The sequence below is a fragment of the Spermophilus citellus genome (genome assembly GCF_964194105.1).
Source record: "Spermophilus citellus genome assembly, chromosome: 7".
NCBI lineage: Eukaryota > Metazoa > Chordata > Mammalia > Rodentia > Sciuridae > Spermophilus > Spermophilus citellus.
Window position 1 is genome coordinate 160,928,787 of NC_138188.1, and position 18,673 is coordinate 160,947,459.

General features: G+C 44.8%; 1 protein-coding gene across 2 annotated transcripts in view; it reads right to left on the reverse strand.

Moving 5' to 3' along the window:
- DSCAM (DS cell adhesion molecule) overlaps positions 1–18,673 on the reverse strand; it is a gene marked incomplete at its 3' end in the record, with an annotated part of 667,277 nt that overhangs the window by 53,202 nt on the left and 595,402 nt on the right. For both annotated transcript variants that reach the window (XM_081302466.1, XM_081302465.1), the window contains exons 21-24: positions 11,330–11,483; positions 5,500–5,617; positions 3,696–3,859; positions 1,880–1,978 (exon numbers count right to left, since the gene is read on the reverse strand). In XM_081302466.1, the coding sequence (XP_081158592.1) occupies positions 1,880–1,978; positions 3,696–3,859; positions 5,500–5,617; positions 11,330–11,483 (535 nt within the window). The remainder of the gene's footprint in view (positions 1–1,879; positions 1,979–3,695; positions 3,860–5,499; positions 5,618–11,329; positions 11,484–18,673) is intronic.

Sequence of the window (18,673 nt, forward strand, 5' to 3'; positions counted from 1 at the left end):
GCTAGCCTTCCTGGGACACCGTGTCCTGCTGTCAGTGGTCTGGTGTCCCCTAGCCAACCCTGGAGCTGCTTTCCACGCTGGAGGGCTCCTCCCCAACCCTACCTGGAGTCAGGTTTCTGACCCTCCTTCTGGGGCCATGGTCAGTATCTTCCATTCTGGGTCAGCTCGGCTCTTGCACCCCCAGCTCTGCTCCAGCTGTCCAGCGGCTTACGGGTCCTGGGTATTGGGTTTGCCTCCCATTTCCCACCACTAATGCCACATTTGGAACCTCTGCCCCTCTTCCTGTCCTCCTGGACCCACCACATGCAGCCGTATGGGCACCCCTGGGTTACGATGCCTCCTGGTGCCGATGGCTTTGGCCTGCATTCAGGGATGGCCTGGCTTCCTTTGTCTTCAACTCTTGGTCAGTGTCACTGGCTTCTCTAAGACCCTCTGCACCGCCATCCTTCCTGTTCTCTCTCACACGCCCAGAATTCTGTGCATATTTCCCTGGAGCCATGCGCCCCTCCTCCCAGCCTCACTGATTTTCTGTAAGAAGGGTCCCTAAGGAGCCTGGAGCCAGCCCCAGGCAGGCGTCTCAGTGGGGAGCCGGGCTCCCCTCACCCTGCTCTCTCTGGGGGCCACTTAGCTTTGGGCCCTCTGCTTTGGTAACCTGTGGTCTGTTTCTCTTCCCAGCTGTCCAGCAGACGGTCACTAAGAGTCCCTAAGTTGTACTAGTTGTGCTGGGGTCCTTGATGCTACCTGGAAATGACTTATTCCCCTGCTAATGACTCCGCGCCTCTCACCGCAGCTGTGGGGCGTCTAGCCCACGCTCTCCCAGAAGACAGGGCGTCTTCTGCTTTTGGAGTCTCAGCCCCATCTCCTCTCACGGGCACGGGGACCTCCTTTGTGACTGAGCCCCTCGTTCTTGTGCACCGTCCACCTGTTTCTCTGGTCTAGGTCCTTTTCCTCGCCCACACAGATTTCCCAGAATGGGGTCTGCTAGCTCCACTTACGCTGCAGTGGTCAGATTTGCCACCCCTCCAGGATAGGCCTCATGTCTCTTCTGCACACCAGGCCAATGGGTTGTTTCCCAGGTGTTATGATTTGGCTCTAAGGTGCCCCCAAAGCTCCCATGTTAACACAGGGATATTCAGAGGTGACATGATTGGACTGTGAAAGACATGACCTAATCAGTCCTGCAGGCAGGTGGGGTGTGGCTGGAGGAGGTGGTCACTGTGATGTGCCCAGGAGGGGGCGTCTCCCTGTGGCCCTTCCCTCTTGCTCTGTTTCCAGACCATCGTGAGCTGAGCAGATGCCCTCCATCATGTCCTTCACCCATGCCCTCTGCCATGATGCTCTGCCTCACCTTAGGCTGAGAGCAAGGAATTTGGTCAACCACGGATTGAACTAAATTGGACTAAATCTCTGAAACCATATGTGGAAATAGACTTTCCCTCTCTAGGATGTTTTTGTCAGATTTTTGGTCACAGTGCTGCAAACCTAAGTAACACACCATCTGAACTCTTAGACCCTTTGTTTTGTATGACTTTGTAAGTCAGAATAGTGACCATGATTCCTTGAAAGAAGGATAATGTTGACACAATGAAGAAGAAAGAGTCTTCAGAATCTCTGGAGAGAAGACATTTTGTTCCCATTTGTTAATATTTCACTCAGAATAGAGGTAAAATAGAGGTATGACTTTGAGAATGAGATTCCTTAGATCAATGATTTGAGTTTCAACAAGTACCATTAAAATGTATGCATGGTTTCTTGGGTAGGTAGTGGAATAATTAATTACATGGTATTTTGCGGGAGAGAATAGACTAATACATAAAAGTTACTTGATGAAATTGTGTCACTTTTAATCCACAACTGTGGACTGTCCGTATCTTATTACCTCTAATAGAACTGCCCCCGTTGTCCCCAGGCAGCCAGGAGAGAGTGATGGAGGAAGACGTGGTTTTGGATACTGTAAGCCGGGGCTGATCTGGTGGAACTAGATAGGAAACAGTTTTTAGAAAACAAGAATTAGTTTTTCACATCTTTAATCTTCTATAGCAGTCATTTACCAAATCATTTTTAACAGCCATTTATTAAATAAGTGTTTCAGGTTGCCAAAATATGCAATTCACTTCTGTCAAAATGTCTATTTCGTTGATATCCTGGGCTAAAGAGAGACAGCAGAGTGAATCTATTATTTAAAGAAAAGTCAACCATATTCTGACTTAGATTTATATCGAACTCATTCCCTCTCCATTTCTTGTATTTCAGAGTTGCTCATCACTAATTGAAATCTTCTTTAAACTTCTAAGGACTTATGCATTATTTTACTCTGAATTTCAGCCATAAAATTCAAGTGAAAAAGATAAATGATATCTACTTAGCTGTTCTGCTTTTCTTAGGAAAGGGTGAGGGTGAGAAGAAGCTAGTGGGAAAAAGAATCAAGGTGTTGCACACATACACACACACACACACACACACAGCTCTGTATGTGAAAGGTATGTCATGGAGCTGCAGGACATGAACTGAACACTCATGTGAGGCGTGAAGGATATGTGATTCTGAACAATGAGCCTCAATGTCATTATGGGCTGGCTTAGAGGATAGGAACATTGAAAAAAGTCAGAATCAGGTTATCCAAAAGTTATAGAAAGCTTCACACAAAATGACCTTCCTCCTGCAAGAGAAGCCAGAATTTGGTTCATCTTTTTAGAACAGAATAACAAAATGTTTTCTTCTGAAAGGCCCAGAATTCTCCTGGCTTCAATTAACTCAGAATTTAAGATCAATTCTGCAGTGTTTTGGAAAAATATAGTTCTCCTCTTCCCTTCCCATTGAGGACGGTATTGATTCTATTTTTATTTGCTGCAATCTATTTAATGTGACAACACCTAAATCCACAGAAGCATGCATCTTGATTTTCTTCTAATAAAATATAAACACACCTAAATCTGAACCCAATCAATAGCTATTTGAGATTTTGCACACAAAGCTAATGGGACAATCTTTGGAGACTGTTGCATACATTTTGTGAAGAACAAGAAAAAAATACCTTGCATTAAACACACAATTAAATATTGTAGCAATATACTCTTGAGTTTTAGTTAGTGTCCTTTATTAGATAAATTGCATATGGAAATTGAAGTAGTTAGGAGACCTGACAGACAACCATTCAGATTTCTTTTTCAGTGTTTTTCTGGGTTATATACATATATGTAAACAGTACAGTCAATAAAAGTCATTAAGAAAGACTTTTTCAGAGTATATACATAGACAAAAGAAAGACTAGGGCGTTTTATATGCAAAAATGTATTGCAGTCCAGTACCGTCTCTGGGATACTATCTCTGGATGTTTTTTATTTTCTTTGATGAGCCTAATTATATTTTCCAAAATAAACATGCATTCTTTGTAATAAGAAAACAGCAATTAGCTCTTTATAAAGACTGATTTTAAAATTTGTTCAATTCAGCTTTTTGTTTGTGGTATTAGGGGTGGGCTCTACTACTGAGCTACATCCCTACCCCTTTTTGTTTTCATTTTGAGACAGGGCCTTGCTCAGTTGCAGAGGCTGGTCTCTAACTCACGGCCTCCTGCCTCGGCTTCCTGAATAGCTAGGATTACAGGGTGTGCCGCTGTGCCAGGCTCAGTTTTGGTCTTTACATGTAGGTCATGCACACAAGAGATCATTCAAGAGAGTCCCCTAATTTTGTACCTTGCACTTGTAAATTTAAAATAATTTCATCTGATCCCCAGTTGTTATTGGCAATGCAGCTGTAGTAGCCAGAATCTTCAGCTTTCACGGTGCGGATGATGAAGCTCCCATTGCTGAAGATGCTCCTGCGCCCATCAATCGTGACCAGGCTGGGTGTCCCGTTACTACCTCACAGGAAGAAAAATGCACAGATTAAAGAAATTACAATCCACATTAGCTGAGCTTGGAGAAAAGCATCAAGACTGTCTCTGAAGTAAACAGTACATTTGCAGCTTAATATTTCTTGCATTATGAAAGAATTCAACTGCAATTACTTGATGAAAACCACTCTTTGTAAAAACTGAAGGCTAGATCCATGCCAAGGGCCTGGATCCTGGCTCCCTGGCGCATGGGCTCCTCACATGTGCCAACGACCTCATGCCCCGGGGGTCCCCACTGTGCAGGTCTGGAGACTTCCTCTCTGTGGCAATTTGTGCCAGCCTGATCAGATCTCACACAGTGCACTGGATCTTGAAACCTCTTATAGAATCACTTAAAATCACAGTTCTTAATGAAATTGATACAAAGAGTGAAATGTTGTATCTCAAGGGGGCAGTGAATGGCCCTTGCACAGGGTTCCCAGCTGTTATGACCACCTCCTCTGTGGCAGATTGTCCAGTTGTCTGGGGTCATTCCCACAATGGGCAGAGTGACAGCTTGCTCTCAGGAGCTCATGAATTTCCCTGGGACTAACCAGATTTAAATGCAATGAGCCAAGGGCTCGTTGGGCCCAGCCCATTGTCTCAGTAGCTTCTGCCTTTAAAGTGCTTTTGTTTGAAAACAGGTACTCTTATGAATGCATCATATCAAATCTGTATGCTTAAAGTTAATCCCATCCCTTTGTTGATACTCTGATTTCTTCCTCTGAATAGAGTTAAAGCACTTTTAACAATCTCACATGCTTTCTTCCTCATTTTTCTTTTCTTTTCTTTTCTTTTTTTTTTTGTATCAGAGATTGAACCCAGGGTGCTTAACTGCTGAGCCACATCCCCAGCCCTTTTTATTTTTTATTTTGAGACAGGGTCTTGCTGAGTTGCTTGGGGCCTTGCTGAGACTGGCTTTGAAATTGTGATCTTCTTGCCTCAGCCTCCTGAGCTGCTGGGATTACAGGTGTGTGCCAATGCACCTGGCTCCCCTTCTTCTTAGTTGCAATTATTTTTTTAAAATATTTGTTTGTTTTTAGTTGTAGGTATATGCAATAACCTTTATTTTATTTTTATGTGGTGCTGAGGATCGAACCCAGAGCCTCAAGTGTGCTAGGTGAGCACTTTACCACTGAGCCAGGATTCCAGCCCCTTAATTGCAATTATTTTAATAATTACTATGAAGTACAGAAAACCAGCTTTCAGGTTAGCAGTCTCAACATATTCCATCTTTAAAAGTTATTTCTCGGGGCACACATGTGAGGGTTAGATAGCCCATGATCTCTGGAGAAGAGAGACGTTGAGGCTCCTGATAACAGACACCTTGTCTCAGTTACACACTTGCCCTGAGCAGGCAGAGGAACTCCACCCTAGGTATGGCCAGGGCCATTGTCCTCTCAAGCATCCTCAGGAATTTCAAGGGTCTGGATTTACAGAGGATGGACACAGTAGATCAGGCCCTTTCCATGCTCAAGCCAAGATTCCCACCATTCTCAGAAGAGATGGTAGGTTTCCCCAAGCTTCCGCTGATGGACACAAATCAGAAGACCGTAGACCCGGCGCGAGTCTGCCCAATGCAGGGGCTGAGGGCTCACAGGGGCATACACTGGGTTACTGGTTACCTGTCCTTCATCCATTTTACTGCAGGAGAAGGGTCCCCAACAGCTTTGCATGGCAAGACGATGTCTTTCATCCAGGGAGTGGTCACTGTCCCACTGAAGGTTAAAATTCTCGCAGGAGCTGGAACACAGAGAGAACAGAAGCCTACTTATCCCATGGACTCATCACACAGAGTCAAGTGACTTCCCAAATGGCGCTCACCCAAACAGCAAGTGACATTAACATCCAGCTGTCAACAGTATTCTCTGGGTGTCCACCTTTACAAGAGATTTCATTGTAAGAACATACGCTTAATTAAAAACCCCCACAGTAGCATTTTTTTCTTCTATTGCCTAAAAATGAGAAGTCCAAATTAAGTATTTGGTGCTTCCTAAGCTTTGTGATGCCAAGCTATGTTTTCTATGAGCCCAATTAGTTTTTCAAAGTATTTTTTGAAATAGTTTATCTCAACGACAAAACTGCACATTAGAACATACTTTTAACATTTAAAACACAAAAACCCAATAGACAGGAAGAAGCAAACTGGAATAACTTCTGTTTCTCAATTTTCAATCTGACTTGCAGCAAACTTGACCTTCAGTACCACATTAAGTGAACACCTTCAGGGTGGCCTCACGAAGAGGAGCCGTAGCGTGGGACAGTGATTCAGGTGCCCAAGCAGGAGCTTTTTCCAGGACCATTTGACACAGTGGAGAGCTCCTGAGAATGGACAACACCGAAGGTTCCTGGTGCCACCTCTTGAGTGTCACCGAGCTGACTGCGTCACCAAGACGTAATCTTCTAGAGGAAAGCAACCTGCTGTCCAGTGGAAACCAATTTCTGGGGCCGGCCTAGGAGGCAGAGGCTGCTGTCCTCCTTTATTTTAGCCGACATGCTTAGGCATGTGGTGGGGCTGAGGACACGGGGCGGGAGGGGCAGGAGCAAGAGCTGGGCCGGAACTACAGGCACCGACATGGAAACTGCAGGTGGTGGGCAGCCCCATACTGATTCTGGACCCAAGGCAATGGCACCAGTGTTGAGACCGCTGAACCATTTGGGGCTTCAGGGTTTGCCCTGGCAAGAGGCGGTGGGAAGCAGCCTCCCACCGGGAGAGCTGCGGAACCCCAGTTCAGGTGAGAGCCCCAGAACCAAGTCATGATGGAGCCCTCCTGGTGTGGAATGCCCAGACTGGTCAGTCAGGCCTTCCAGAGCCACTCCTATTTCTGTTCTTCTGAGCTCAGTGGACAAGAGCAGAGGAAGAACAGATGCTGGAGGACTCAGAAACTAGGTCTTTTGGGGAAACAGGAATATTGCTTCCAAATGGGGCCATGAATTTGAAGCAGCCTCTTCTGAGGTGGAGAGTTCTAAGGGAGGACCACTTTGCCAATCATCCACCACGGCTGATTTTACATCCTGCTCATGAAAAGATCCCGGTCAGGTGGCACTAGATATGTGGCCCTGGTGACTTCTGGCATTTTCTTCTTCAAACTCTTCAGACTGTTCTTTCTATTTGAAGGGGTGTCCTCAGCAGTAAAATGTGGGTTATGAGCAAAGTTCAGCTAGAGTTAGGGCTCTGAAGCTTTTGAACAGCCACCGCTTCAATAAGTACATTTTGCATCAAAACCCAGAAGCTACATAATCACTGGGATGCTCGTGTGAGACAGAGCAGAGTTGCCCAAATCATACTTTGCTGTATCTGTGCATTCAGATGCATCTGACATATTCTACCATTTTTCCCAGTTTATCCATTTGAATGTTCCCTTCTATTCCATTATGGTTCTTTAATATGCCGATCATAGCTTCTTAAATTGATTCTAGGAATCAGTGATTCCAAAAGAACAGGCTAGTGCTACTTCCTCTTCAAGCCCAGTACACACTGTTTCCAGAACAAAATTTGCATTTGAGGCAGTTGGAATTTAAAGGGTCCTAGGCTGAAATTCCATCACTGAGCAACAGAACATACCAGACCTATGGTTCTCACTCAACTCGCCAAAGAATCACCTGGAATCTGAACACCACAAACTCCCACGTGGCCTTGAGGCTTCAGTGGACCTTAGGTGGATTCAGGGAGTCTGACGGTAACAGGCTCCCAGATGATCCGAGGAGAAGCCAGGCCACGCGCACCCTGGATGCTCTTCTCATCCTGGGACGGCCACAGCCTTGGCTGGGCTCTCCGTCTCTCCCTGCTCAGGGCTCCTTCCTCGGGTGGGGACCCAACAGGACGAGCTCTGGGTCTCCATCTGCTCCCTGATTGGATTTCGGATCCTTCTACCTCCTGGCCGTCTGCTTCCATCGGCATCCACCTTGCACCCACCCCGGGGCGCTCTGCACGCCTGTCCTCTGAGTTTCCCAACCGTGTAGGGTGGACCTTCAGGTCTTACTGGGTGTCCAGTGACATGGGCTCTGGGTGATGGCTGCCAGATTGAGCTTTGCTCCGTCCTTGAGGTATTCCTCGCTCAGCCCATTCCAGAAGCCTTTCTAGATCGACCCTAAGTAAGCTCTCTGGAGCATGAGAAGTGGAGAAATCTAGGCAAAAGAGCATTTGGGCTGAACATTTATGAGCACCCACCTCCGCGGGACTCTCGGCCTCTGTGCCAGACCTACTCTGTCTCTAGTAAACTCCCTCCTGCTTCCTGCAGTGAGATTCCTTTGGTCCCTCTTCTTCTTAGGCTTCTGACCCTCCTCCACCATCCCCAGAAGCCTAGAGGACCCTGGCTGGGAGCCTGCATTTCCTACCAGGAGACCCCAAACCTGCCGTCTCCTCCTGCTGACCTTCCTCCTACTCCTCCTGGGTGACAATCCTGCTAGAGTCCTCCCCACCACACAAGTGTGCTGTGACGGTGGAACATGTGGAAGCCAGGCCTCCCCCAGGAGCCGGCCCGCTCCAGCTCTGGTTGGAGTGTCAGGACCTGTGGGCTTGCTGCTCACCTCCCAGGGGCTTCAGGCCCCCAGGGCTACTTCTGTGTGCTGTCCTCACCCTACTGAAGCTGCTCGTGGGGAGCTCGAGGTCCTCTCGCCGTCCACCCAGAGGGCTCTCTAGCTTTGTTTTCCTCCACTGTCCCCCGGCAGCTGCCTCTGCCACCTCTGCTCCTGTCTTGACTCCCAGCTGGACACCCGTTCTCTGGCCTCTCTGCCCTTCCCCTTTGCTCTCCCTGTCCCAGTCCTGTCCCTCCTGGAGCAGGTCCTGGGCCCTCATCCCTCTGGCTCCCCTCCTGCTCTCACTCACTTCCCAGCTGTGGGTCATCTGGAGGATGACCAGCTGTCCCCACTGAAGACACCTCTGAGTGACAGGTCGTTCACCCGGGTGGGGACACATCCAAATGGCCGCGTGACCTCCCTCCTGCTGAAAAATGTACCTCCTCCATGTTCTTCCTCATCAATAATGACACCTGTGGGTCGCCTGTGTCAGATTGTGGATGTTTCCGGAGCCTGCCTCCCCTCCCTCACACCTGTCACCTTGTCCCGCTGGGTCTGCATCCACAATACACCACTTCTCTTGACCCTGTTCACCCTGGGCTAGTCTGAGCCTTGATGGATGGCCAGTCCACCTCCTCTCTTGTCTCCTGACTTTCTGTCCTTATCTGTCTGCAAGCCATTTAGATGTAGGGTCCACTGAAGTCTTAAAAGCACACCCACGGCTCATGTTCCCCAGTGCCCACTTGAGATGCCAATCACACAGGCAGCCAGGTGGGGGTAAATGGCAACTCTGTACTATCTTCCGTTTTTCTCTACACCTAAAACTACAAAATAAAGGTCATCACACACACAGTCTTTCTCTCTCTCACACACACACAAATGTATCTCCTCTGCTTAAAACCCCAGCGTCTTCCCATATCTCTCTTATTAAAGTCCAAAGTCCCTTATGGCTCTGAAAGTCCAGTTTCCGGGGTCCTCGGGATCACGGTCCCATGCCTGTGCCCCAAGCCTCCAACATGCTAAACCCCTGCACAGCTGCAGGTCTCTGACTCTGCTGCTTCCTTAAGGAACATCATCTTCTTTGAATCTCAGGTGACCACATCTATTCGTCCCTGGGTGGCCAAATCTGACCACCACCTCTGCACTCTGTGTGGTCCTCTTATGGTGTGGTTTTTAAGCAGAGCTCATTGCAGTAGACAATTCTGTGTAGATTTAGTGATGCTGGTAACGTTTTCCCACAAGCTGTAAGCTCCCCGTGGGCAGGCACGTATGTTTGGTTCATCTGTGGAGTTGCTCCTCTGGGCTCAACACGCAGATTCCTTCTCCCTCTGGATGCCCAGCCTGACTTTATTTCCTAGCCTTGCTTTAAAAGTGGGTCATTCCCACACACATCCATACCTGGCAGTGAACACTAGACCCACGACCCTCCGTGTTCTCTTTCCCCTTCGTTTGTGGCTCTGCCCCAGGTTGAGATCACACTGTGGAAGAGGCTAGATCTCTGAATCATCATGTGGAGTGGAGCCATCTGCCAAGGGAAGTCAGCTGTCAAAACCATCAATTGGGCTGGGGGTGTAGCTCAGTTGGTAGAGTGCTTTCCTTGTAAGCACAAGGCCCTGGGTTCAATCCCCAGCACCAAAAAACAAAACGAAACATCAGCTGGACTCTGCCACCGTGTGAGGCCACGGAGATTCAGGGAGTTTTTACTTGAGCTGTCTGGCTCCCCTGACTAGCTCCTCTGCACCCCCAGCAGAGTGCGGGGTACATGATGGACACTCAGAATGATTCATTAAACAAGAAGCATCATGTGATCTCTGCAGACGAGGCCTACTCCTCTCCTATGCAAGTGGCCCATTTTCAAATGTGCCCCTGTGAACGTGGCGCTTCCCACTGCATCAGCCTGGCCCTTCTTGGCTGGGTCTCCTCAGAACTGTGACGGCACACAGGAAAGGAGAAGTGAAGTTACTGCCCATGGACAGCTTTTGTTGCAGTCCAGTTCTTCCTGCAGGGTGATCCTTATTCCACCACTCTCCTTTACCATCCCTTTTTCCCCTCAGTGTTAGAGCTGGCTGGAATCATGACAAGATCACAACAGAAAAAACTCCACTGGTTTAGGTTCCCCCCAGCACCACCGTACCCTGCCTCTGCTGTGTTCGGACCACGAGGCGCTCTCTTTTGCCCTCACTATTTTATTCTGCCTCTTTCTTAGGTATCACATTAACATCACATTGTCAAGAATGTTTAGAGGAGAATTTGGAATTTTGGAATGTTAATGCTTCTCTTTCAGAATCCCAGAGATCATTCAGTAATAAACTGCCCTTGCTTTGTGCCCCCAAATCAGGAGGCATCTCCTGCTGGCCTGGAGATGGATCCACTTTGAGGGCCAGGTGGGGGGACTGGAGACATTGGCTGCAGTGAGGACCAGGAGAAGAGAAGGAGCATTCCTCACATATGATTTTTAGGGACGAGTCTAACATCAAACTGTGAAGATAACATACTTATTCTTAGGAACTTTGATTCTTGGGTGACCCCAGGTTTGCACTATCCATTAAGGGACTTTGTTTATCGCGTTCTACCTACAGATGTAGAGCCAAGGATTTCCTCACACTTACAAGGTTCCAGATCCCATAGATCTCAAAATTGACATTTCTCTTTAAGAAGTATGACACCTGAGTTTCCAGGAGAGCAGAAGTCCCTGGGGAAGGCCATGCCATGATTTTCTTCTATTCAAAGTGGTTGGTGGGGCTCCTCTCCTAATTTTCCCAAAGACACTTTGGGCTGCAGCACTCCCCTTGGGGAGCCCTTTCCTGGCTGGCTTAGGGGCCCAGGGCCAGCCAGCAGCAGATGTGATTTTCAGAGCTCCGCCAGGTTGACTGCAGAAAGAGCAAAGAGTTAGGCCAGCCGAATGGCAGGGGATGAAGTCCTCACTCCAGGGCCCACCTTTGGCTAATGGCTCCACCGTGATGATTTCACTGCTGTTGCCTCTTCCTGCTGAGGTCACAGCCACCACCCAGACGCTGTACTGACGATTCCGACTCAGGTTAGGGATTCTGTAGGAAAATGAGTCAGGGGAGGCTTCAAACTCGCTGATCACCTGTTGAGAGGAGACATAAAAGTTTCCTTATTCAAAGAAGCCAGTGGTGTGCATGGATTCCTGAAAGAGAGGTTATTCAGGTACCAGCTAACACAACACAGAGAAGCCTCCATCAACTCCCCCCAAAGGGCTCCATTTGCAACATGAAATGGAATCAGGAAATCTAGGGGACCCATGGTGGATATTTCTCTCTGCAGTAGCTTTGATGGTGGCAAGCGAGTACTATAATCCTCTGAGTTATGGGCCACCGCTTGTCTGGTGTTGGTGTTGGCCAAGATGAAGTAGCTGGAGCCGGATATATTCTCCTGCCCAACAACCAAAGAACACATGGAGCACGTGAAGCTGTGGTTTCAGAGCCATTGTGCATCTGGTGGCGAATGACAGTGATCTCTGAAGGATGGGAAACAGACAAGGGCAACCTCACAACACAGGGGGGCCCATCTTTGAGAGGGTTTTGAGGGCACAGCACGTGGAGGGGAACCCAGAGGGAGCCCAATAGCCTCCCAGGGGTGAGGAAGCAGAACTGAGAGCCTGGGGAGGCACAGGGTCCTGGGAATGGGAGCGCTCACAGATGGGGAACGCCAGAGGGCCCGATTTGGGCATTCAGCTGTGGAGACTCATGCACACGTGTGAGGAAACTCCCTGGGCCAGGGAGAGAAGCACCTGGAAGGCCAGGCAGCCTCGGAGCTTGGCACCCACATGGGGCTCGGAATAGTGCCTGTTCCCACCATGCTGGACAATATGAGCCTCCGTGGGGCACAGGGCGTGGTATGGGAGGCCTCCCTCCTGGGGGAGGAGCAGTTAGACTAGGACTGAGCCCTGCTCTCCTCCTGCCTAGCAAATCTTAAAAGCAAGATTCAGTAAGACCACACCATTATTAAGTAACTTCACTGCATCCCAGAATGAAATTCATGACTATTTATAAGAATTAAAATATTTAGTATCAGGAAGGTAAAATTCACTGTGTTGGACATCCTGTGAATAATACCCAGGTTGGGCTGGGGATGTGGCTCAAGTGGTAGCGCGCTCGCCTGGCATGCATGTGGCCCGGTTCGATCCTCAGCACCACAGACAAACAAAGATGTTGTGTCTGCCGAAAACTAAAAAATAAATATTAAAAAATTCTCTCCCTCTTTCTCTCTCTCATCTCTCTCTCTCTTAAAAAAAAAATACCCAGGTAAAGCCCCAAATACCCACCAAATGATGAAAGTTGATGATAAACAAAAGTGTTGTATACTTACAATGGAATATTATTCTAAAGCAAAAGGAAAGAAATACTGATACATGCTTCAATATGAATAATTATCAAATTATGGATGAATTGAAAACACCATGCTAGACGAAAGAATCCAATCACAAAAGAACACAAATTTATGATTCCCTGTGTATGAAATGTCCAGAATAGACAAGTCCCTAGGGACAGAAGACTGATTGACAGGGGCTGGGTGGGAGGTGGGAATGAGGGGAGGGGCTGATGACAGGTGTGGAGCCTGTTTTGGGGATGATAAAAATGTCCTAATGACATAAAAATGTCTAGATAATGGTAACAGTTTTGAAATTCTGTGAGTATACTAAAAGCCACTAGATTGTACACTTTATTTATTTTTTTTCTTTTTTTCTTTTTTTATTGTTGGTTGTTCAAAACATTACATAGTTCTTGATATATCATATTTCACACTTTGATTCAAGTGGGTTATGAACTCCCATTTTTACCCCGTATACAGATTGCCAAATCACATCAGTTACACTTCCATTGATTTACATATTGCCATTCTAGTGTCTGTTGTATTCTGCTGCCTTTCCTATCCTCTACTATCCCCCCTCCCCTCCCCTCCCCTCCCCTCTTCTCTCTCTACCCCCTCTACTGTAAATCATTTCTTCCACTTGTATTATTCTTCCCTTACCCCTCACTTCCTCTTGTATGTAATTTTGTATAACCCTGAGGATCACCTTCCATTTCCATGCAATTTCCCTTCTCTCTCGCTTTCCCTCCCACCTCTCATCCCTGTTTAATGTTAATCTTCTTCTCATGCTCTTCCTCCCTACTCTGTCCTTAGTTACTCCCCTTATATCAAAGAAGACATTTGGCATTTGTTTTTTAGGGATTGGCTAGCTTCACTTAGCATAATCTGCTCTAATGCCATCCATTTCCCTCCAAATTCTATGATTTTGTCATTTTTTAATGCAGAGTAATACTCCATTGTGTATAAATGCCACATTTTTTTATCCATTCATCTATTGAAGGGCATCTGGGTTGGTTCTACAATCTTGCTATCCTGAATTGTGCTGCTATGAACATCGATGTAGCAGTGTCCCTGTAGCATGCTCTTATTAGGTCTTTAGGGAATAGACCGAGAAGGGGAATAGCTGGGTCAAATGGTGGTTCCATTCCCAGCTTTCCAAGAAATCTCCAAACTGCTTTCCAAATTGGCTGCACCAATTTGCAGTCCCACCAACAATGAACAAGTGTACCCTTTTCCCCACATCCTCGCCAGCACTTGTTGTTGTTTGACTTCCTAATGGCTGCCAATCTTACTGGAGTGAGATGGTAACTTAGGGTGGTTTTGATTTGCATTTCTCTGACTGCTAGCGATGTTGAGCATTTTTTCATGTACTTATTGATTGATTGTATGTCCTCCTCTGAGAAGTGTCTGTTCAGGTCCTTGGCCCATTTGTTGATTGGGTTATTTGTTATCTTATTGTCTAATTTTTTGAGTTCTTTGTATACTCTGGATATTAGGGCTCTATCTGAAGTGTGAGGAGTAAAAATTTGTTCCCAGGATGTAGGCTCCCTATTTACCTCTCTTATTGTTTCTCTTGCAGAGAAAAAACTTTTTAGTTTAAGTAAGTCCCATTTGTTGATTCTAGTTATTAACTCTTGTGCTATGGGTGTCCTATTGAGGAATTTGGAGCCCAACCCCACAGTATGTAGATCATAGCCAACTTTTTCTTCTATCAGACGCCGTGTCTCTGATTTGATATCAAGCTCCTTGATCCATTTTGAGTTAACTTTTGTGCATGGCGAGAGAAAGGGATTCAGTTTCATTTTGATGCAAATGGATTTCCAGTTTTCCCAGCACCATTTGTTGAAGATGCTATCCTTCCTCCATTGCATGCTTTTAGCCCCTTTATCAAATATAAGATAGTTGTAACTTTGTGGATTAGTCTCTGTGTCCTCTATTCTATACCATTGGTCCACCCGCCTGTTTTGGTACCAGTACCATGCTGTTTTTGTTACTATTGCTCTGTAGTATAGTTTGAAGTCTGGTATCGCTATACCGCCTGATTCACACTTCCTGCTTAGCATTGTTTTTGCTATTCTGGGTCTTTTATTTTTCCATATGAATTTCATGATTGCTTTGAACTTATAGAGAACTTTTGGTAATATCGCCATTTTTATGATGTTAGTTCTGCCTATCCATGAACAGGGTATATTTTTCCATTTTCTGAGGTCTTCTTCTATATCTCTCTTTAGGGTTCTGTAGTTTTCATTGTATAAGTCTTTCACCTCTTTTGTTGGGTTGATTCCCAAGTATTTTATTTTTTGGGGGGATATTGTGAATGGAGTAGTTGTCCTCATTTCCGTTTCAGAGGATTTGTCGCTGATATACAGGAATGCATTTGATTTATGCGTGTTGATTTTATATCCTGCCACTTTGCTGAATTCATTTATTAGCTCTAATAGTTTCTTTGTAGACCCTTTTGGGTCTGTTAGGTATAGAAACATATCATCTGCAAATAGTGATAATTTAAGTTCTTCTTTTCCTATTTTTATGCCTTTAATTTCTTTTGTCTGTCTAATTGCTCTGGCCAGTGTTTCGAGGACTATGTTGAACAGAAGTGGTGAGAGAGGGCATCCCTGTCTTGTTCCAGATTTTAGAGGGAATGCCTTCAATTTTTCTCCATTCAGAATGATGCTAGCCTGTGGCTTAGCATAGATTGCTTTTACAATGTTGAGGTATGATCCTGTTATCCCTAATTTTTCTAGAGTTTTGAACATAAAGGGATGCTGTACTTTGTCGAATGCTTTTTCTGCATCTATCGAGATGATCATATGGTTCTTATTTTTAAGTCTATTTATGTGGTGAATAACATTTATTGATTTCCGTATATTGAACCAGCCTTGCATCCCAGGGATGAATCCTACTTGATCATGGTGTACAATTTTTTTGATATGTTTTTGAATCCGATTCGCCAGAATTTTATTGAGGATTTTTGCATCTAGGTTCATTAGAGATATTGGTCTGTAGTTTTCTTTCTTTGAAGTGTCTTTGTCTGGTTTAGGCATCAGGGTGATGTTGGCCTCATAGAATGAATTTGGAAGTTCTCCCTCTTTTTTTATTTCCTGAAATAGCTTGAAAAGTATTGGTGTTAGTTCCTCTTTAAAGGTTTTGTAAAACTCTGCTGTATACCCATCTGGTCCTGGGCTTTTCTTAGTTGGTAGTCTTTTGATGGTTTCTTCTATTTCCTCAATTGATATTGGTCTGTTTAGGTTGTCTATATCCTCCTGACTCAATCTGGGCAGATCATATGACTTAAGAAATTTATCAATGCCTTCACTATCTTCTATTTTATTGGCGTATAAGGATTCAAAATAATTTCTGATTATCTTCTGTATTTCTGAAGTGTCTGTTGTGATATTGCCTTTTTCATCCCGTATGCTAGTAATTTGAGTTCTCTGTCTTCTTCTCTTCATTAGCATGGCTAAGGGTCTGTCGATTTTATTTATTTTTTCAAAGAACCAACTTTTAGTTTTGTCAATTTTTTCAATTGTTTCTTTTGTTTCAATTTCATTAATTTCAGCTCTGATTTTAATTATTTCTTGCCTTCTATTTCTTTTGCTGTTGTTTTGCTCTTCTTTTTCTAGGATTTTGAGATGAAGTATGAGATCATTTATTTGTTGGTTTTTTCTTTTTTTAAGGAATGAACTCCAAGCAATGAATTTTCCTCTTAGAACTGCTTTCAATGTGTCCCATAGATTCCGATATGTTGTGTCTGTGTTTTCATTTAACTCTAAGAATTTTTTAATTTCCTCCTTGATGTCTTCTAAAACCCATTGATCATTCAGTAACCTATAGTTCATTCTCCAAGTGATGCATGATTTTTCCTTCCTTCTTTTATCGTTGATTTTCAGTTTCATTCCATTATGATCCGATAAGATGCATGGTATTATCTCTACTCCTTTATATTGTCTAAGAGTTGCCCTGTGACATAATATATGATCTATTTTTGAGAAGGATCCATGTGCTGCTGAGAAAAAAGTGTAACTGCTTGATGTTGGGTGGTATATTCTATATATGTCAATTAAGTCTAGGTTGTTAATTGTGTTATTGAGTTCTATAGTTTCCTTATTCAACTTTTGTTTGGAAGATCTGTCCAGTGGTGAGAGAGGTGTGTTGAAGACTTCCATGATTATTGTATGGTGGTCTATTAGACTCTTGAACTTGAGAAGAGTTTGCTTGATGAACATAGCTGCACCATTGTTTGGGGCATATATATTTATGATTGTTAGGTCTTGTTGGTGTATGGTTCCCTTGAGCAGTATGTAGTGTCCCTCTTTATCCCTCTTGATTAACTTTGGCTTGAAATCTATTTTATTTGATATGAGTACAGACACTCCTGCTTGTTTCTGCAGTCCATATGAGTAATATGATTTTTCCCAACCTTTCACCTTCAGTCTATGTATATCTTTTCCTATCAAATGCGTCTCCTGTAGGCAGCATATTGTTGGGTCTTGTTTTGTGATCCATTCAACTAGCCTGTGTCTCTTAATTGGTGAGTTTAAGCCATTAACATTTAGGGTTATTATTGAGATATGGTTTGTTCCTCCAGCCATATTTGTTTATTAATGTTACTAGACCTGATTTGTTTTACTCTTTGATTACTTTCCCCCTTTACTGTCCTACCTCCCACTGTTGGTTTTCATTGTTATTTTCCATTTCCTCTTCCTGTAATGTTTTGCCAAGGATTTTTTGAAGAGATGGTTTTCTAGCTGCAAATTCTTTTAACTTTTGTTTATCGTGGAAGGTTTTAATTTCATCTTCCATCCTGAAGCTTAATTTCACCGGATACACGATTCTTGGATGGAACCCATTTTCTTTCAGTGTTTGAAATATGTTATTCCAGGCTCTTCTAGCTTTCAGAGTCTGTGTTGAAAGATCAGCTGTTATCCTGATTGGTTTACCCCTAAATGTAATCTGCTTCCTTTCTCTTGTAGCTTTTAAAATTCTCTCCTTATTCTCTATGCTGGGCATCTTTATTATAATGTGTCTAGGTGTGGATCTCTTATGATTTTGCACATTCGGCGTCCTGTAGGCTTCTAGGATTTGGGATTCTGTCTCATTCTTCAAGTCTGGGAAGTTTTCTCGTATTATTTCATTGAATAGATTGTTTATTCCTTTGGTATGGACCTCTATGCCTTCCTGTATCCCAATGACTCTTAAGTTTGGTCTCTTTATGTTATCCCATATTTCTTGGATGTTCTGCTCATGGTTTCTTAACAGTCTTGCTGAGCTGTCTATGTTCTTTTCAAGTTGAAGTACTTTGTCTTCATTGTCTGATGTTCTATCTTCTAAGTGATCTATTCTGCTGGTAGTATTCTCAATTGAGTTTTTAAGTTGGTTTATTGCTTCCTGCATTTCTAGGATTTCTATTTGTTTGTTTTTTATTACCTCTATCTCCCTGTATAATTGATCTTTTGCTTCCTGGATTTGTTTATGTAATTCCTTGTCAAAGTGATCTTTCATTGTCTGATTTTGCTGTCTCATGTCTTCCTTGAGACTCCAGATCATCTGAAGCATGTATGTCCTGAATTCTTTTTCTGACATTCCATCTGTTGCAGCTATTACCTCTTCTAAAGTTGAGTTGACCTGCATTGCTTGTGGTCCTTTCTTTCCTTGTCTTTTCATACTGCGCGCATTTCTTTCTGCTTGGTGAAACTGTTGTGATTTTGAAATTTTCCCCCTATTTATTTATATTGCTCTTGTATAGTTGAAAAATCTCCCCTGCAGGGCGGGTAGTGGCTGTGCTCCTCCTCCAATTGGGGCGATCTGTCTACCACACTGGCGGGCCGCTAGGCCTGCTCTGCCGGTCGGTCGCAGGTCTGCCCACCCTGCGGGTGCGGGTGGCGGCTCTGCTCTGCCCCCACTCCAATTGTGGTGACGTGACTACCACGCCCTTGGGTCATTGGG